The sequence below is a fragment of the Rattus rattus genome, chromosome 2 (assembly GCF_011064425.1).
Source record: "Rattus rattus isolate New Zealand chromosome 2, Rrattus_CSIRO_v1, whole genome shotgun sequence".
Lineage (NCBI taxonomy): Eukaryota > Metazoa > Chordata > Mammalia > Rodentia > Muridae > Rattus > Rattus rattus.
In genome coordinates this window covers 196007901-196029571 of record NC_046155.1, presented here as the reverse complement: position 1 = coordinate 196029571, position 21671 = coordinate 196007901, and the positions used below count along the sequence as shown (strand labels likewise).

At 42.0% G+C, this 21671-nt stretch overlaps 1 protein-coding gene across 5 annotated transcripts in view; it reads right to left on the bottom strand.

Moving 5' to 3' along the window:
* Positions 1-18668, bottom strand: part of Ipcef1 (interaction protein for cytohesin exchange factors 1) — a 74199-nt gene extending 55531 nt beyond the window's left edge. For 2 of the 5 annotated variants that reach the window (XM_032894770.1, XM_032894771.1), the window contains exons 1-2: positions 18094-18191; positions 17736-17905 (exon numbers count right to left, since the gene is read on the bottom strand). In XM_032894770.1, the coding sequence (XP_032750661.1) occupies positions 17736-17905; positions 18094-18169 (246 nt within the window). In that variant the 5' untranslated portion in view covers positions 18170-18191. Of the gene's footprint in view, positions 1-17735; positions 17906-18093; positions 18192-18245; positions 18325-18540 lie in introns of those variants that run through there. The other 3 variants (XM_032894772.1, XM_032894774.1, XM_032894775.1) reach the window with 3 other exon arrangements.
* Between the last annotated feature and the right edge of the window lie 3003 nt (positions 18669-21671).

Here is a 21671-nt window from a genome sequence, read left to right as displayed (position 1 = left end):
CTAATTCCTGCTCATGTGCTGCTGTCGCTGATGGTTGAGAGAAAAGACCTTAGAAGTTGGAGAAATTCTGACTAGAGAAAGACTGGACTTGCCCCAAGGAACTCAATGCTTCTGTTCAGTAGGAAGTAACCTTCTAGCCTCTAACCTTCTTTCTCTCCTACCTAGTGTTGAGGGCTGGGAAAGGATTAGGGTAAAATAAGGGTTGGAAGGGAGGTAGAGGTATAAAAAGAACCCAAATAAAATAGCTAAAACAAATAAGCCTACAATGAATAAATAAATAATTTTTTACTAATATTTGTATTGATTTAAAAGTAAATTAGTGGATTTAGTGCTTGTCACTAAAGGTGGCAGCCTGAGCTCTATCCCCAAGACCAAAAATTTGATGTAAGGAAAGACTAGACTACTAAAAGTTACCTTCTGACCTCCACAAGCATACTGTGACTTGTCCACAAGAAACTATAATTTTTTAAACTAAGGAGAGATAGATTATGTATCTTTGTTCACGTGGGTTCCTTTCTGCATAGATTGAAAAGACTGAGGTTCTTCCAAATAGCCATCCAAAGGCACTCGAGTGGAGCCACTGCACAAAGTTTCCCTGGGAACCCTCCTCATATGCAGCAGTTCTTTTTCATTATTCTGAAGACATCTGAGCCGTATCCAAAGTCAGGACAGCTACATCAATGTCCCTTGTTTATTTAGCACAGAAAAAAAAAACAAAAGCCAAACAAACAAACAAACAAACAAACCTCAGAAGCAACAATCACAATGGGCAACTTCTCTTGGAATGGCAGTTTCATCCTCCTCCTCTTCCTCCCCTCTTTTTTTCTCCCCCTCTTCCTTCTCTTCCTCCTCCTCTTCCCCTTCCTTTTACTCTTCTTCCTCCTTCCCTTCTTCCTCTTCCTCCTTCCCTTCCAGATCTATCCCTGCCTGATTTAGTAACTAAAATGCTGACTTGAATGTTATCCTTCCCTTTAACTCATCCAAACTTTCAAAAGAGTCACCCGACAGTTATACAGCAGGACCTGCTAATTTCTCCTCCACCCTAATGCGATTTTTAAAAGGATTGTCCTCAAGCCACTGTGCAAACTCACCAGTCTTAAATACAACAGCACACGGTTCTGTGACCACACACCGCCCATCTACTTTCCCTGGCATCTCTGATACCCCCCATCTCAGCAGAGCATTACTGAACAGTTGTTATGACAAGGCAGAAAAACTGTCTCAAAACTGGTGCACTTCAAACACCAAGGACACTGGAGCATGCTGGTCCTGCCTCCAGTGTCAATCATTTGTGTTAATCCCTCCCTTAACCTCTCTTTTCTCTCTCACTGAAGGCTTCCATACATCCATTTAGTCGACAAATGCTTTGGGGGGCTCCTCACCCCCAAAAAGATCAACATGAACCATGTAAATTATGTAGCATCTCATGGATGGTAACCACGTGACACTGTGAAGGTAAGCACCATAATGGAGCTGTGGAATTCCCTCAGGGCAGAAAGCCTACTTCAACCTGATGATACTAAATCCTACCACCTCACCCTCCAATGTTAGTCTCCAAGCCTTATGATGGGTAGGACCTGTTCCCACAAGTCTTGGACAGGTTCCGTCCTGTCTGTCTTCAGAGTCAGTAGTGGGCTTCCTTCATAGTCCTCTAACAGTGTTGTGACCTGGTTGCTTGCTGACAGACAGGAGTCTCTTGAAGGAAGTAACTGCTTTATTTATATGTTCTTTATTTATAGGCAAGTGTTCATTGTGTGCAGAAAAGATAAACAAGTGTTGTGAATGACCGAGTGATAGAACATGAATTTTTCCCCTTTGACAATAAAGAAAACGTTAAGATGAGGTGTGGAAACTGCTTTGGAAACTATTTCAGCATTTTCTAAAAATCACTAGCATAGAATTACCGCAAAGCCCAGCAATTCCACTCCTGGGTATTTACCCCCACCCCAAAATGAAACTCATGCCCATGAAAAGAGGTACATGCAAATATTTATAGGCACATTAGTCATAGTATCCCAAACCAGGAAACAACCTAAATGTCCATCAGCGGGTAACTGAACAGCATGGTTTGCTCATCACGATCAGGGGACAGACCTCTATCATTATTACAAAGAAAGGAACAACCATCTCGTGCTAAGCTGTATGCAAGCCTTGAGACTATCATTCTGACGGAGATAGTATGCTGTTCTATGTCTCTATTTTATTAAGTCCACGGAGGCAGAAGGGGAAACAAAGGCATGGGGTTGGAAGTAAGGTTCATGGTAAATAGGCACAAGGGACCAAATTGATACTAAACAACTGATCTACAATGAGCTTGTTGTAATGGAATTGAATGGGGTAGATATTATTTATGATACAGTAGACATCCCTCAATTAAGCTGAAAAAAAAAATGGAACAAAAGTTTGGGGCCTAAATCCTGTGAATAAAGTCCCTCTTACATGGTTATCATAAAACTCAGAAGGTGAAATCCAAGGTCCTAAGGATCCCACTGAATATGACTAGCTCACACTTTCACCAAACACTGAGTTCATGCTCAATGATTATTACAATCTAAAGAGACTCCAAAACTCTCCACTTCCCCAAAACATCTTCCATTTATTCAGCCATGCCCCTACATCCCCTTCCTCCCTCTCCCTCTCCCCCGACCCCGCTCCTTCCCTCCCTGCTCTCATACATACACGGTAGAAATAAAGACAAAGATGAATTCAGCTGTGCTTTCCCAGGCTAACAGAACAAAGGGGCTGGACTCTCCTAGCACACTCATGGGTGCTAGATTCTCCTGTCACATACAGACTTGTGACCAGTTGTGAAATCCAAACCCTGTTTTCTAAAATATAAGCTAGAGGTAAACTGAAATTGAAGAGGGATAAGACAAGATGAATTGTCAAGAGCAAGCTTTGCAGAGAGTCACTCTCACACAGAGGTAGGAATGAAATACAGACAGAAGGACAGAGCTAAAGAAATGTGACCTTCAACCAGAAACCCCACTTCTGAGGTCTGTCCTACATATATCTCTGAGACTTCATGGGATAACATGTGGCACGATTTGTATTCACACATGACTATAAAGAACACACATGAAACAGGTACCTGGAAGCCTCCTTTCTAAAAGGCATTGACTCCTCACTAGAGACCAAAATCCTGACATCACTACCTCTGTCTTGTCTGTCTCCTTTATCTTGTCCACCTAACCTATCTGTCAAGGCTAAAGGTGTAGAGGTAAAATTGACCTAAATGTTTAGGCACTTTACTTTCTAGAAACCGTAGACTTTACAGGAAAGATCTGCTTCCCACCCCCTCCACCCCTTCTATGAGAAGGATTCTCCACAATGGTAATGCTGCACCTTAGAACTGGAGTGACCATGTCCTGAGAACTACATTGTTCCCCTCTAGCTGTGACAGAGGGGACCACATGCAGAACCAGCAAGAGGAGACAGTAATGAGCAGACCACACTTGGTGATGAACAGACCATGCCTCACTCCATGCATATCCCCTGGCCCCTGATCTACTCCATCACCAATTAGGCCTAAACATACGGTTGGGACTCCAAAGATGGGTATGAAGCACTAGGTCCCTTAGCTCCACAATCAACAGATCCCCTTTTCCTGTGTTTTACTAGAACGTATCTCTTGTATTGGTGTAGTGGTAGCTGACCCTGTCCTGCACTAGCTATACATGAGTTCACCATCAGGGAAAAGTTGAATAATGTGTGGAACCCACAGGCAAAAACTGACATACATAATATCTTGAGAGGAATTTATAGGACAGTAAGGAAGAAAATCATGAGTATGATTGTACAGAGTTTTGAATTTGTGTAAAAAGGAGAAAACAGGATGTGATTCTTACTTATACTTATAAACTGTATACAATGCACACTCTTGCTTATACTTGTAAAAGGAAGCAGTGGGAATATGAATTCAAACCGAAGAGAGGAAGAGGATGGACAAGTAATGGAGAAGAATACCTGATTGTGTGGTTTTGACTTTTAAAATGGATAAATGAGTTATATTTTTTAAAAAGTAATCGAAACCAAGAACCAAAAAAGACATTCATCAAATTGGAAACAAATGAACAAGAGGAAAACGAGGTCAGACACTGCATGGGTCTGAGCCAGGGCCTCTGCATAGACGCTATGGCTGTGTAGCTTGGTGCTCTCCTGGGACTCTTAGCAGTGAGAGTGGGGATATCTCTGACTCTTGAGACCCTTTCCCTCCTACTGTGTTGGCTTGTCTAGCCTTGATATGACAGTTTGTGCCTAGTCTCATTGTAACATCTTAGGCTAGGTCATTTGATAACCCTGGGAGGCCTGCTTTTTTTTTTTAAGGGAAATTGAGGAATTGTAAATCTGGGGGAGCGAGGCAGGGGAGGACTAGAAAGAGTGGAGGGTGGGGAAACTGTGGTCCAATGAAATGAATGAATTCGTAAAAGGATTTTTAAAAGGAAACAGAAGAGCTGGTGATAGATCATACACACTCTTAATAGGCATGACTCCAGGAAGACCTGGAACGTAGAATTTTATTTGCCCATAGTTAGTGGATTACAGTCTAAGCAGAGATGGTGATGGCTTTTCTCACCAGCGACCTTGCTGCCCCATTTCTAGTACTTATTTAGTTTCCACACCTGTAAATGACTCAGACTCTACAGCCTCCCCCCCCCTCTTTTCCTTCAGTGAAGTTGACCCCCGTGTTTTGTTCTAATAAGTACCATAAGTAAGATAATCCTCTTCCCCCTGCCAGGATACTGATTACACTGATAGCACACTTCATTCTGCAGGCATCACCTGGGTGGGTAGCAGAGAGGGGCCCTGGCCAGCCCTAGGGGACAACAAGCATTATAAGCTACAAGAAAACTGTGCCTTTTGTTTGTTCTTCCTTCTTTTTACCTCTTCTCCCTTTGTCCCTCTCTTCCTCCTCTTCCTCCTCTTCCTCCTTATTCTTCTAGATATAAGGACCATGTCTCCCAGTGAGTGTGAAATACCTCAGGAATGTGGTTATGAGAAACAGGTCAGAGCTAACACTAAGCACTAAGCCTAAGAAGCAAGGTACCATTCTCTACCTTTTGGATAAAATTAATCCTATTCTCCATATCAGAACTCATGAAGCAGACATGGTTGTAACACGAGGAAACTGTACAGGATTCACACAATTCCAGAATGCAGAACTGGGCCCAGAAATTAGTAATTCTAACATGAGACTAGTCTTCCACCACCCTACAAAGAGAACTAAGAGAGACCAGAAGAATCCAGGTAACACACAGCACAGGAGCAAGAACCCCAACTGGAACAGGACATCGGACTGCAAGCCACTTACTGCTGGATCTTAGCCAGGGGGTGAGTTCCCTGAAGCAACTGTTTTCCAGCAAAAGGAGGGCACAACCAGTGTCTTAGAGCTAAATAACATCAATGTGTGTGCATACAATACCGTAAGATAGTTTGGGCCTAGAAAGTTAAGAGATCATTATCAGTCAGCTGTTATAAAGGGAAAAAGAATCACTCAGAAGGAGCCAGTGATAAGTCTATTGACTCAGTCTCTTCACTGAACCCTGGAACAGCTGTGCCTGTGTCCCAGTTTTCCCTTGTCATTTTTGCATCAGATTAGTGGCTGTAAGGAAAAAAATATTAAATTACTTAGAGCATAATTACGGTTGCAAGCTAATCTGTTTGTACATTATTTGGTGTATATTTTATTAAAAATATTATTGCATTTGGGTTTATATAATATTATCCTATAAATATAATTAGATTTTGATACCTTGAGAATTTCTTCTTGCAGATGCCTAGAGATAATATATTCTATACAGAAAACAATTGGTAAATGTCTTTGGCTAATAAACAAAAGCCTCAATTTCTTACAGAATCCAGAGACTTCTGGATGTCAGTTCTAAATGTAGACCAAAGTGTTTCTAGAAAACTCCCAATGGTTCCAGGCTGCCAAGGCCCCAGCAAGAGAGAGAATCAAGGGCTCTGGGTGGGCAGATAATGCGTGGACAATGCTACAGGTGCCTCAGCCAGACTTCTCACTGCCAACACTTGCATATATCTGCTAGGGGGTTTAGCCCCTAATCCTGCTCTTCTGACTTGTAGAGGGATTCACAAATCAAGCCCCTAGAATGGGCTCATGTCTGAAAAGACTTGGTGTATGAATACTCCGGCCACTGACACTTGCACGCAAACTCTGGACTCTTTATTTTTCAAAAGCACTGAATTCCCCAGGTCTGTTAGTGTGGGTTACCCGCAGCTATCCTCGGCTACTCTCTGCCTTCTCTCACTTGTCTGTCCCGTGCCAAGCTAGCTGTGGCTCTGGGTTTGTACATGTCACGTGCACAGAGTGAACCAATCACCAACGATAAACATGCCTAAGCGTGTCTATGCCAAACGAGCACAAAACAACAATTTGCTTAATATTAACATGGCATTGGGTATTGTAAGTATTGTAGCAATGATAAAGAAGGGTGTGTATAGATTATATGGTGTTGTAAAAATATTATGGTAATAATAGTAGTGTTGTATTTTTCCCAGCTAGGTCCGGCACCTCAGTGCCCCATGATATCTGCTAGATATCTTGGCGGAAACACATCCCAACTCCTCAGCAGCCCAGGGTCTCCTGTCGCCGCACACTTTCCTACACTCAAACCGTCACTTAAAAGAACACACAACACAATAATCTTTGACCCAATTGATAAGATATAATTGCCCTCTTAAACATATAAAGTCCGGTACCATCCATCCCTTACGAACATTAATAACAACCTGTAAATACACAGAGCAGAATCTTAACATCACCTGCCATGGCTTCTCACCCTCTTCTCTCTCCTGTCTCTCCTTTCTGTCCTAGTCTCCTCCTCTTCCTTCAAACTTCTCTCCCGCCCATCCTTCCTTCTCCTCCAGTGACAGCCTCCTTCTATCCTGTACCTGCCCCTCCCCTGTACTTTACAAATTCAGTGGGGAGAAGTTTCTGGTGAAGTCACCTGAGTCCTGAGTACTGACTAGGCAGTCTTTGGGGCAGTGGAATTAGCATCAAAATACAGATAACTTCGGGACAAACCACAACAATTATATGCAAATGCTACACTGTTTTGAACCTGAGCCTCCAGGGCTCTTGGTATCCTTGGGGAGTCCTATACCTAGTCCACTACACAAACCACAAAACAACTACATTTTCTGAATTACTTCCCACAAAGGCCACTCACACCCAAATCTTCTCGGGGTTTGCTTCTGAGAAACCGAAGCCAACCTGTCTCTCCCACAGGAAAAATAAATAAACTCCTACTCATAGTGACCATCAACCACACAATCACTCTTATAATTCCTCTTCATTATTACCTTCTAAGGAACACCCAAGGATATGCTCTCCTCCCTACCACAGTAGGTACTACTGGAGACGGACCATGAGGTGGCTGGCGTCCTATTCTGTGTCTATAAATCAGTTCCTGGCCACTCCTTCTCTCCCAATGATATCATGTGATAAGTGAAAGTATATTTCTCTTACAAAGACTCATTTCAGAAATGCCATTTCCACAAGCAGTTAAGATTTAAACCTTCACAGTTTAAAAGATTTGGTGGTGGTTCTCTGCAATCGGAAAAAGAAAATTTTAGCACATGTGCCCCTTCATGAGCTACCCATGGCCAGCCTCACCTGCTCTCTTAGAAGCCTGGAACCCCAGAGGGGCTATCCTTTTCATCAGTCTAGGCCAACTTCTTCATCAGCATAGCCCAATGAAAGAAAAGAAAGCAAGGCAAATAAAAAGAGAGCTTTGAGAAATTTGATTGACTTTTAGGATCATAGAATAAATACTATCTCTTGGCAACTAAAAAATTGAAGGTGCTACCCATAGTTAAAGCCACAAGAGCAAAACAGTTGCCTGTGGGAACGGAATCCAGTCAACATTCCGCCTTGAGTAAGAGAGGAGCTAAGAAGACCTCACCACCTCACCGATGGCTGAGGAGTTATTACCAGCTGATGGCTACTAGGGGAAGGAAGCTGTTTCCTTTAAGAGTGTGGGCTCTGATAGGTGAGACACAGACCCATGAGCCTACCTATGGACTTGGTAAAATATACATAAGCACACGCGTGCGCGCACACACACACACACGTGTGTGTGTGTGTGTGTGTGTGTGTGTGTGTGTGTGTGTGTGTGAGAGAGAGAGAGAGAGAGAGAGAGAGAGAGAGAGAGAGAATTAGGAAGGAAGGAGGATTTAGCAATAAGGAAGAACAAGAACAAATATTATCAATATATATTGTTTGCGTATTTCCCATTCTCAAATAATTTTATTAAAAATAAAATTTAAATGAACTCATCTTCCCATTAAAAGCAATAGCAAAAGAAAAAAAAAAGGAACATCATGTAAGATTCATATAAAGGTAACCCAGACCCAAAAGGACATACATGGAAACACAGGGAAAAAAAAAAAAAAAAAAAAAAAGGAGCAGAGACTGAAGGAAAGGCCGTTCAAAGACTGCCTTACCTTGGGACACTATTGCTGATGCAAGAACTGTTTAGCTGTCCTCTGAGAGGCTCTGCCAGCACCTGACTAAGACAGATGCAGACACTCATAGTCAATTATTGGACTGAGCCCAGGGACCCCAATGGAAGAGATAGGGAAGGACTGAAGGAGCTGAAGGGGATTGCAACCCCATAGGAAGAACAACAATATCAACTCACTGGACCCTACCCACCCACCCAGCGCTCCCAGGGACTAAACCATCAACCAAAAAGTATACATGGGTGGGTCCATGGCTCCTACATATCCAGCAGAGGATGGCCTTATGTGGCATCAGTGGGAGGGGAGGCCCTTGGTCCTGAGGAGGCTTGTTGCCCCAGCATATCAGGATGCCGGAGGGGTGAGGTTGGAGTGGGTGGGTGGGTGGAGGTGTGTCCTTTTAGAGGCAAAGTGGGGGGTATGGTATGGGGATTTGTAGAGGTGAGACCAGGAAGGGGGACAACATTTGAAATGTAAATAAATAAAAGAATCAATTTTAAAGAGATTCATATAAGATTTAAGTGACAAATGCCAATACTAGAGATTTAGGGGCAATAAAAAATAAGGAATAATAACGAATATTAATCCTTGAGATATCACAGTTGTAACACATAATCTGCCATCGCATGATGTATATTAAATCTTCAAGGAGCTTTCTGATCTCCCCAGGCTGTTTTCCTGCGTTCCATGAATATCATTAAGATACTATTGAAGGCCAAGCAACAGAAACAGCCCTCTGCTTCTAAAAAAAATAGAATAAAGTTTTTTTAAAAAAAAAAAAAAAAAAGTACATAAATGGCCAATGAGCACAAGGCAGAGTCACTGGGCCTTAAGGAAATGCAAACCAAAACCACAAGGAGATGTTTGACACCTTATTCTCACTCATTAAAATGGTAATTACCAGAAATAAGTAAATCCTGAGAAAGTTCTAGAGCCCCTATAACCCCCTGTCTCTGCTCTGTCAGAGAGAAAGGGAAAAGAGCAGTGTGCTACAGAAAACTGTTTCTGCAGACACTAAAAGTATGGTTCTCCTGTAATCTTGCATATATAGCCAGAAGAGTTCAAAGCAGAGCCTCAAAGGCATAGTTGCAGGGGCATAGCTGTACTAGGGGTATTTTGACACTAGGTAAAAGGTAGGTGTAGCCTGAGCAGTCATCCATAGACACAAATGGATACACAAGATGTCTTTAAGAAGAAAGGAAGTTGAAACTGAAGATATAATGATTTGTGAAATAAGCCAGCCATTAAAAAAATAGATGATAGATGGATGGATGGATAGATAGATAGATAGATAGATAGATAGATAGATAGATAGATAGATAGATAGAAAGAAAGATGGATGATAGGCAGGTAGATAGTTGATAGAGGTAGGTAAATAGATGATAGATACATACATACATATATACACATGATACATAGATGGATAAAAATATGGCTATACTTACTGGGTAGACATACAGTAGTCAAACTCATAGACACAAAAATTCTTTGGTAGGTGCAAGGGACCAGCAGAGAAAGAACACGGAGAGTGGGTTAATGGGTTGAGAGTTTCAGTTTGGCAAGATGAAAAGAGTTCAGGATGAAGGGTGGGGTGAGCTGAACAATAACATGAATACATTCAATGCCACTGAAGCGTACCCTTTAAAATGCTCAAGACGTTGACTTGTGTGTGTATGCATACTTCACCAACATTTTAAAACAGTAACTTTTGAATTTTACAGCCAATATTCTAAAGTCATGATTTTTCCGTAGAGAATGAGTGTAACCACCACAGTTAGCTGGGTAAGATTAAAAGTGGGAGACTTCAGAGAGGATCGTGGGCTGATGATGGGCACTATCTCACTATCTCTTTACCAGGTGTCAGCCTTCCATCTGTGCTTCTGTGTTTCAGAGGAAGAAGCTTGACTCCCAGAGTGGGGGTGTGCAGCATCCGGTGCGACCTGTGCCCTGTCTTTGAGCCTGGGGGCCATCTTCTTCCTCAGTGTACCATTTCCTTGTATCCTTTCTGAAGGCACTGTTGCAAATATTTAATTCTGACCTTAAATTCTGACCCCTTAAATAAACCCAATCTCTAAGTTCTTTTCCCTTGGATAGCTTCCTTTTGAAATGCTGTATAGGAGATTAAACAAAGAGCCCAGTGACAAATGAGCTTATCAGACAGCCTGTGTGGAAGCAGCTGGTCTGTCCCTTAAAGGGACTCCTTTGAGAGGGATGATATATCTTCAAGTAGAGACTTGTAAAGAGTCCTCACATCAGAGCATGAGTTTAGCTCCCACAGGCTACTTCTTCCATCTAAGAAAAAAACTTACACCACACCAATCTCTGCTCCAACGCCAGGTCACCTGACCTCCTCCTGCAGAGAGTTCCACTCTGTGAAGAACACCTGATCCCTTCCATTCTGCACACCTGTCTTATGGTTCCATGTGAGTCAGTAGGTATCTTTTCAGGATGGGATACAAGTCACCATGAGGAACCATTTATGGTGTCCAAGTTCGTAGCAAAGTTCTGCACCCTGTAACTACAATACCCAAGCAGGTATATTTTAAAGCATCCACAAAATTGTTGTTCTTTGTATGTGGTCCTTTTGTGTCTTTATGGTGCTTTTGATCTGCATTCAAAGCTCTCAAGTTAGCTCAGAGTTACATACCGACAGTGTTCTTGGTCAGTTTATTACTCGAAAAAAAATGAATGCACAGAGAATTACTTCAATGATCTCCCTATTGACAAATTCTACACATATATGAATGCATATTAACATTTATAAATATGGACACTGCATATATGCATATTAATAAATTGTATACTAAATATATATCACTTCTTTAAGTAGTGAGCATGTGTTTGTGTTTTCCACCTGGCAGCTTGATTTTAGGAAAAATCATTCTTCTTCTAAACCCATAGATTGACTTTAAAGAAATGAAGCATCATTGTGAGGTCACCTGGTCACTAGCATGTCCTGCATTGTGTTCGCACACACACACACACACATACACGCACACACAGACACATATACACTCATACACATTTCTCATTGAAATAGGATTCTGTCAGGAAAGATGTGAGAAAATTTTATATGGTTCATTAATAAGTAACATGAAAATTCAAATTACATTATTTCCCCCAAAATATTGATGTCTACTACTCTGTATCTTTTACTTTCCAAGATTAAAGATACATTTAAATTACCTAAATGGGTCAAGAAGACAGCTCAGCCAGTAAAGGTGCTTGACATATATACTCTTGGCAACTTTTATATGGAGCCCATATAAAAGCAGGAGAGAACCAATTCCACAGAGCTGTCTTCTAACTCCTACATGCCCCCTGTGGCATGCATCAAAGCCACACACACACACACACACACACACACACACACACACGTGTACATTCATACAAGCACAGACAGACACATATATACTCATACACATATACATACATATATGCATATACACACAAATGCACACATCCATACACATATACACACAAATACACACATGCATACACACACACAAACACACACACACTCACATTCACACACACACACCATACACACAGAGCATTCAAATGCACAAAATAACAAATATTTTTTTAAAAGCCACATAAGAAAAAAGTATGTCAATGAAAAATAAAACTATTTTTCAACCTATGACAATATTACTAAGATATTTTCCAAAAATGTATGCTTAGAGAAGGCATCAAACTGAAGGCAGGGAAGATCCCTTCCTTCCAGGAACCAACCCACTTTTTGTTTTTCTTTAGCTGAAAGAACAGCTCTTCATATTTGCCCATCAATCAAGACAGTTCTCTTATGGAGAAATTCTGCCTTTCAAGTAAGGCTTTCTTGGAAGGACCAATTCTACTCTACCAACATACTCAAACTCGAATAGAAAAGACTCTCAGGAAATAGTTTCCAAGAAAAGCACCTTCCACATCTAAGCTGCTCTGAGAGCCTTGCTTTGTTCTCATGCAGCTGGTGATGACGACAGACAGGGCGTGATTACCACAGGGCACTGACATGCACCCAGGCTGACAATGAGCGAGAGACATGGCCACATTTATATAGACAGGTGGGAACCTCAGAGGACTGTGAACCTCCAAGGTGGCTGCTAAGCCAGACACTGCCCTGCACAAGGGATGGGCCGACCTGAAATTTCCATGAAACAGGGCCAGGTGGTTTACCCAGCAGCCCCATCACTTTCCTGAACTGTTGCTGCCAACACAAATGACATCAATGTTGGTTAGTTTATTTAAAAAAAAAAAAAACCCTCAAGTCTCTAGTAATTTGACAAGTAATGGACAATACAAAAAGTGAATCAGCTAGACAGCCGAGGATGAGCTGATACAAAAGTCTACACTCTACCCACAAATTCCTTCTCAATTTTCATGTTATTTTCCCAGGCACTAAAACTTGGAAATTAGTCTTGTTTTAGCCTCATCTACTTTGTCTCATATCCAAGGACTCTTGATATGGTGCCCCTCTCCATCAATGTGGTGCATTCCTGATTCTCACTACTAGAACCCCAGTCCAAGAATCCACGTCTGAATGCTTGCATTTTCTGACCAGCTCCTAACCAGATTTCCAACAATGCCCTCCTTCCCAATTAACTGCTGTCAAGCTCCTGTTTCCACAAGCCAGTTTCTTTTCCAGCCTGAGAATCTTCTTTAACCCCCTCCTACCCGGCAGCCCTATTTTTGAGCAGTGTAAAGAGTCTTAGTTCCGTTTTCACTAGGCCCGGGTCACCTGTCCACCACACAGTCTACAGGAAAGAGCCCAGCTCTGGCCTTGGAATATCTCCATGTTAAACCCAGCTCTGCCAGTTACTTCCTCAGAAGCTCTGAGCCTGTTCCTTTGGCTCTTGAAAAATGGAAGTAATAAAATCGATGACAAGTGGTTGTTACAGAAATTAGACGTAATGTCTACCGTAGGAGCTTGGTGTAGCTCATATATACACTATCCCACCTTTGCTCACATGAGACTTCAGACTCAGATGCTCACCCTACTCCCATCTTCTACTCCTGAAAGCTCCAAAGAAGATGTTAAGCAAGGATGGGAACAGCCTATGGGACCGATTGCTCCATGGGTGCCCTTTCTAACAAACCACCAATTGAATCATATTTTTTTAAGAGTAGAAATGGAAATGCCATTCCTTGGAAATTACTTCCTGTCAATAAAAATACTTGAACCAGATCTCATCTCTCAGAATCCTTTAGGCAAAGTAAGTGTCAGCAATCCCTTGTTCCTGTTCACTTGAGACATCAACAACTCTCAATCAAGTACGTATTCAACACCAGACCCTAAAGTACTAAAGATACAAACCCATGATCTTGCTACGTAGATATGATGACCAATTATGAAAGATGGGAAACTCTGACACACGTTCAAAAGGAAAGGATCTGTGTGACAATCAAAATATTATAAAATAATATAAATGGAAGAAGACAGACTAGCTGAGTTCAGGTCTGTGGTAAGTCGACATAGAAAAGGTGCATTCGGGCTGGAGAGATGGCTCAGTGGTTAAGAGCACTGACTGCTCTTCCAGAGGTCCTGAGTTCAAATCCCAGCAACCACATGGTAGTTCACAACCATCTGTAATGAGATCTGATGCCCTTTTCTGGTGTGTCTGAAGACAATGTACTTATATATAATAAATAAAAAAAGTATTTAAAAAAAGAAGATATGCATTCAAATTAAAGTGTGGCTCTTATGAAGAGGGAAGGCTTGCTGAAACCGGGCAGGAGAAAGGCTTCCAGAAGCAGAGCCTTTCTGAGCAGGGAATCTGTGTAGACAAAGGTGTGCATAGCACCAGAACACATCAGTAGAGATCAAAGCTTTCATGGCTAAGCCTTGGGTTAGGATGTGGAGTACGGAGAAGGAAGAAAAAGGTACCCATTAAGATGATACCCAAAAGTGGGTTTGAACTTTACCCTAAGGTCATGGGAAAATGAGAGTACAGAGTTTAATTCCTGGTTTTTCACTAGCTGAGATTTTTGTGGCTACTAAACTTATACATGGTGCTGTAAGAGGTGGTGTGCAATTACATGTGCTCTGATGCAGTTCAAGCCAACAAAATGCCACGTGAAAATGATGAATGGCCTTCCTAAAGAAGTCTGGGTAGTAGTATTGGGAGAAGCAATGTGAGCAGAAGGAGGTGAACCCCACCCCCCACTAATTGCTGGGTAACAACAACAGAAGGGCGAGCAAGGAGGGGAGGGTGGCAATGTCCCTGGGCAACATTGACAGCAACAGGGATGTGCAAGGGATTTATTAGGGTAGCTTGTACAGTCAAAGCAGAATTGCTTCTTGTACAGATGATCTCTCAGTCCCCTTTTGGAAATGGGCTAATATGATATCACTTATCTTGGTCCCCAGGAACATTTAGTGTGGCATAGCATAATCGAGAATCAAAGGGGCCTGGACAGGAAGCAATTTTTACTCACTTCCTTCATGTATGACTTAGGCAGTTCAAACCAGGTCTCAATCTTCCCACCTTTTAAAGTATGCCTCTGAGGTTTAAGGCTTTCTGTCTATATCTCTGTCTATCTCTGTCTGTACCTCCCTCTGTGATTCTGTCTCTCTGTCTATGTCTCTGATTGTCTATTTCTATCTATCTCTATCTCTCTGTGTCTCTATCTTTCTATATATCTGTTTCTCTATCTCTGTCTTTGTCTATGTCTCTGCCTATCTCTGTCTCTGTCTGTCTTTGTTTCTATGTCTCTGTCTCTACCAGTCTCTATATATCTCTGTCTCTGTCTGTCTCTGTCTCTGTCTCTGTCTATCTCTGTCTCCCTCCGAGATTGTGCCCTGGACCTCATGCATGCTAGGCAAGCACTCTACCACCGAGGTATATCCTCAGACATTTTATATTTCTTTTTTCATTTTGAGACAATGATTCACTAAATTGACAAGACTAACTTTGAACTCATTCTGTAGGCCAGGCAGGCTTTGCACTTGCAATCCTCCTGCCTCAGCCTCTTGAGTAGCTAAGACTACAATCCTATGCCAACATACCCAGCTAAAGATTGTTTTGAAGAATAAATAAGAGCCTTCGTGCAAAATGCCTAGAACATCCCTTGGCATATGGTAGGTATTCCGCAGGATAGACCATCATACTATATACAATGTCACAAAGAACAGGGGTGGCCTTCTAAGAACAATAAGGAACAGATAAGCAAGATGATATCAGTCAACCCTTGGCTGCCTCAGCTATTGAATCCAAATTCTTAGAGTAGAGGACACTAACTTCATGTTTTTCTGTGAGGGCGTGTTTGGCTGTTACTTTGCAGTTGATATTCACACAGATAGTAGGAATATGACTGCTAATTAAATCTTCATTGAGGCCTACCCACAACAAACATACAATTAAGATGTCGGGAATGACTGTGGCAAAGAGAGAAAGCAAAAGAATATGAGAAGTCCTTCATGGAAGACTCTTCTGTATACCACTTATAATGCTCTGCCTCCTGGGCCAACCAATAGTAAGCTTACTCTCAAGCTAATGCTACTAATTAAGTGGCACTAAATGACCAGCATCCCAAAACTTACTTTCTGCAGCCGATGAAAGCACACAGGAATGGGGAGCCCACAGGCATCGGAGTCTATCTTCTCCCCTTCCTCATCTAAGCCAACATGGCTGCTCCATGCAGAAGAGTGAGATCCCCAATGCCTAAGATTAGGAAGATCTGAAGCCCAAAAGTAACCTGCCCTACTCTCCTAAGAGAAACAGAAGCTGAAGAGGCCGAATGAGCCAAGTTGTAATTGTGTAGGTCCGGAGAGGACTCCTTCACATTCTATGAAGACAGGGACAGTGCCATCGGGACGAATGAAGGGAGAGACAAGCTAAGTGGCCTGCTTAATTCTGAGCCCTGTTATGTCCCTCGGATGCAGCATGTTCCAACACCCAATCTATCGCACACGCTCAAGAAATCTCCCAGGGCTATTTATAGGGTAACTCAGACCAGCTTGTCTTAAGGAGGATACAGGTGACAATCACTTTGTGATAACCACTCAAATGCCATAGCCTAAATAATCGGAAATAGAGGCTGGAGAAATGGCTCAGCAGGTGAAGATGCTTGTTGCCAAGACCACTTGAGTTAAATCCCAGGAACTCACATGATAGAAACAAGTCCTTACTGAAAGTTGTCCTGTGACTTCACACACGAGTGATGATACACATATACTATATACCCAAACACACACACACACACACACACACACACACACACACACACACACACACACACAAAATAAATGCAATTCAAAAATTATTATTAAAAATAAAATAACAGGAAATACAAAATACTTACGTTCACCTTAATTTCCCTTAGGAAGGAAGTTGTATTTGTTTGGACATCTACCCAGTCCCGGGTTGGCTTAATTTAGCACTGGTCCCTTAAATGATTTAACGAATCTTCTCTATTGGTCTTTCTTCTATAACAAAGGGACCCAATTCTCCCAAGATCTGCAATGGGTTGCCATTCCCCGGGGTCAGTGACAGATCTATCTATCTGCAAAGCTCTATAGAGTATTCAACAACACTAACATCCCTCTCAGAATGTCTCCAGCCACAAAAGACAATGTAATAACTTCATTTCCAGCTCTCTTTCTACATCCAAACCACGAAGCTCACCCCAACAGCATGTGCCCATCAAAGGATAAATTCACCAACTACCTCAGTGAGGGTCGACCTCACAATGTTTGGACACCAATGTCACCATGGAAGAATATCACCAGTCCCTACACAAGGCTGGCAGACAGGTTTAACTATCCCAAATTAAGCCATCTCACAAAGGCCAGGAGAAGAGAAGGTAGTGGAAGAAGGGAGAGAAGAGATCACGTCCCTAAGCTGATAGATTTATATCCTCAATAGAGGGCAAAGCTGAGTCCCTTTTTAATAGACCTTAGCAATGCAAACTTCCCACAGCAAATGACATCCAGACAGCTCCTGAAACTATTAGGATCTCACAGAATAATAAAATCAGGGAAAGCTGAGGGCTCTTCCCTTAAGCAAGGATATATTTAGGGCCCCTTTTCTTCCTTCTCCAATGAGAAAAATGAAGCCAGATGGCTTCTCCCGTACAGCACAGCTCACTAACCTACATGGTTCTTGGGGCAGAAATGAGTCCTCTATAAAATCTGCTGGTTTGCTCTGCTCCAGCTCGCAGAGATTCCCTTCCCCATGGGGATCGCCCGGCCAGCGCTCTGGAAGCCACACATTGATAACCAGGGTAGGGCAGGGGAAGGAGGAGGGATCACTCACCAATTGATTGCCATACCAGTACAGTGATGACCCCTTCAGCACCACCCAGAACTTTTTCCATTTGTTGCTTAGGAAAGTTCCCTTTTCCTTTTTCTTGTACAGCCAGCCCTGGCAGTCAGCGTGGCCCAGATCTTTACAGGATATCCTTCTCCGACTCATGGTGAAAAACCCTGCAAGAGTTACAGGGACAGGTGAGTGTGAGACTCTGGTGACAAAATAAAAGGCAAGTTTTAGTTGTTTGCACAGCAAGGATTGGACGTTTTCGGTCATGAATATTTAAAAAAAAAAAAAAAGCATGCATCTGTTCTATTTTTAAACTTCCATTCGGTGCCTAGAAAACCCGGGCAAAGAGACTTACACGCAAGTATGGGTCCGAGAACCTCAGTCAAAGAGAGTAAGTTGAAAACGTTAGACTCTCGGGCTGGAAGCCACATTGTGGTAAACACACGCGGGTCCTTCCCACAATAACAGAGGCAATTATGCAATAGACATGGAAGGGTTAAAGCCCACCTAGAAACACATGGTGACTTCCCGGACTCGGTGCCAGCTTCTCTAAGCTCCGTGGACAGAGCACGAGGAACAAGTCCAAATGAACAACATGTCATTCTTTCTTAAAAATCAATCCAAAAGCAACCCTCCCCAAAATTAATCTGGCACCCATCTCCAGATATTAAGATTTAGACAGTCAAGAATCTGATTCCCCCACTCCAGCCCACCCCAAGAAGGCATCCAGGAGGAAGAAAGAAAAAAAAATCACACTAACACAGGCAAGGAAGGGATAAAGGAACAAAAGGAATCGAATTACCTTGAGTTTTCTTCCTGGGCTTCTGACGCAAGGGAACCTGCTGGAAATGCAGGGAGGAAAGAAAAGAGGAAATTTCTGATTGTGTTGTAACATTTGTAAAGAGAGAAGGAGGAGGGAGGGGGGCGGCAGTGTTTATGAGGCAGGGGTGGATTCTAAAAAAAAAAAAAAAAAAAAAAAAAAAACCTCTCAAGCAGAGCTCAGAGCTCGAGGGGAGCTACCAGCTGAGGCACAAACTGTGCTAATTAGAATCGATATACATTGAGCTGAACCTGGGAAAAAGAGTAACGAGCATTTATCTGTGATGCTTCCTGTTTCCTCTCACAGCAGCTCTTGCTACTACTTAGGTTAGGATGGCACTGGGTTTGTTGAAGTTTTAAAACGTCGAGAAATACATTACAAGAAACAACAGCTTTTCTTTTTCCTCTTAATTTCTAAATCATATCGATTACTTAAGTAAAACTGGAGAATAATTATTTCTATCTCAAACTATTAAAAGCTCACAGCACAAGAACTTCATGGTCTTGCAAATATGCAGGATTCTACCTAAACCATGGGGACTAAATAGCCCTGGGAAAGAAATTCCTTATCTCTTCTTGTGTGACCTCAGGGACTCTAAAGCCTCCAGATCGAGAATTTCTTATTTGAGGCCTAATATACATATCTCACTCTATCTTTATCTCTGAATATTTCTCACATGTCTTATAGAAGATAAATATTCAAATATTCAAATCAGACATGACGATTTATACAAAATACACACATTTATCACAGCACATTTTATCAAGTCATGTGAAATCAGATTCCAAAAAAAAACCCTGGAAATCCCAAGGGAAAAAAAAATATGCTTATAAATGCCGCTCCTGCTCTGTGTGAATCTGTCTGTCTGTCTGTCTGTGTATACAAATATTAGACAGAATTTTAGCTTTTAAAACTTCATTTTTCTTCTACAGCATCTAGGCTGAAATTCTTCAGGTCTAAATAAATTTCATTTATGTTAACAAGCAGAGACTTTTTAAATTTTTAAACATGCAATTAAAACATTAAAAGTTGGTAGTTCTCATGAATTTTGTGGTACTCTGGATGCTTCTGGCCAGCAGTCCACATACCTAACTTCTGATGAATGGCATTAGTGACTCTGCCATATGTTTGACAAGAGAATATAATCTATAGTGGAAATAGAATAGAATTTTTTAAAGCCATAGGCCATTATTTAATGAGGAAGATCCACTCTATATTACCCAAGGAAAAAGCACTCTAAACCCATAAATATATTTGTGTATATGTGTGTATGTATGCATGTATGTATGTATGATTTCTAATATCATAAGAGTCAAGCAGATCTGCCAAGATTTATTTGTAAAAATATTCTGATAACTAAAAATCCTGTTTCTATAAATAGCTACATATCACTGACTGCATCATGGAGTGTACAAAGATAAGCAAACACTTAATAAACAAAACCCATCATTTTAGAGTAAGAGTGACTTGGCTTTTCCTCAGCAGGGAGGATGGAATTAAAGCTAAATTGTGTTTCTTCATGGATACAAGACCAGGGCAGCCCTGAGTTGGCTTTTTCTTTTATGAGCATCCTTTCTTCCCCTGGATCATTGACTGATCTCTTGGAGGGTAGTTTTTAAACAGATTCAACATGTGTCAATCATGATATGCTAATCAAGTCTAGACATATTATCATGTTAAGGAGCTCCATCTACCCCTCCTCCATCTACCCCTCCTTTCCCACACACTTCCCACACTACCAACTTCTGGGTCTAAGATTCTCTACTCATTCCTAAGTTTCTGGGTTCATTTTTTTATTTTTATACCACTTTCCTGAGATCAGGAAGCCCAGTTAGTACTTACTGGTTACACAATATTGTCCGAATTGAGAGCGGGGACTGAAGACAAAGAGAATAAGTGAACGTCATTGTCAGTAAGGCTGGGAATCTGGGATCCCGAGGAGCAAGCAGAGTTACTGAGAACCAGGGTAGTGGGAGAAAGCAGAGAAGGCCAAGCTGATTCCTAAAAGGCTGGAAGCCCAGGTAAACAAGATGAAACTACTTTGTTTCACACAGCAACAGCAGGGTTTGAAAAGAACCAACACGGAGGACACAATGCCTGGGAGTCAACTGTGGAGTGTCCACAGTTGGAAGGGAAGCACAGAAGTGATTTTGCGTTCCTCGGCTCCTGACCCAGAGGAGCTGAGTCTCCAGTCATAGCGAGATGGCTCCCAGTAACACTGCTGACTCTTTGCCTCCAAGGTCAAGCCTAAGATGGTTTCCAAAAAATCAGTCCTAGGTCTGCAGCTGAATTCTCGCACTGAATCTGGGTTGAGAGTTGGTCGCCCACATCAGGTCAACACAGTCCCCCGAGGAAAGTGTTCCATCACTCCAGGCGAGCTCCTTTCGAGCCAACCCTGCCCTGCCAGTCCTCCCTCAAAGTCAAGTTGCTAACTGTTGACTGTGTCCCCTGGCCAGAAACAAGCTGCACCTTAGAGAAATAACAAACTAGAGAAGGTTTCAGTTTCACTTGGTAGATGTGAATATGAAACCCCCAACCGCTCTACAAGACGGAATGAAAACAACCTTTGAGAATTTTACTGAGTCTAAGACACATTTTCCTCCTCACAACAGAAGTGGAACCCACGAACTAGTCGGTTTCAAGAAGACTTTCATGTGGCTTTCTCACTGGGTAGGTTGAAAACACTGACAGGTGCTTGAGCGAGTTATGAGACCATTTCAACCTTCACAGACATTTAAGGTTTAATAAGCTAGTTCTCCCGACCTGTTTCCTTCCTGTCTGAACGACATAGAGAAAACTGACCACTTATTCTAATAAATAAGTTTTCTCTAAATTAGGTTTAAAAATGGGGGAGGAGGCAATTCTCAAAGAAAATATATACATAGTTTTAATTGAAGAAAAGTAGACTTTTCTTTTGACCTTGGAAAGACGGCTCCTGTCTTATTTGAGGGCTGAGGAGATGGCTCAGTTAGTAAAGTGCTTGCTGCACGTGCATGAGAACCTCAGTTAGATGCCTAGAAACCATATTTAAAATCCAGATGTGGTGATTTGATTATAATGCCAGAATCAGAGAGGCAGAAATAGGCAGATCCCTGGAACTTGCTAGCCAACCA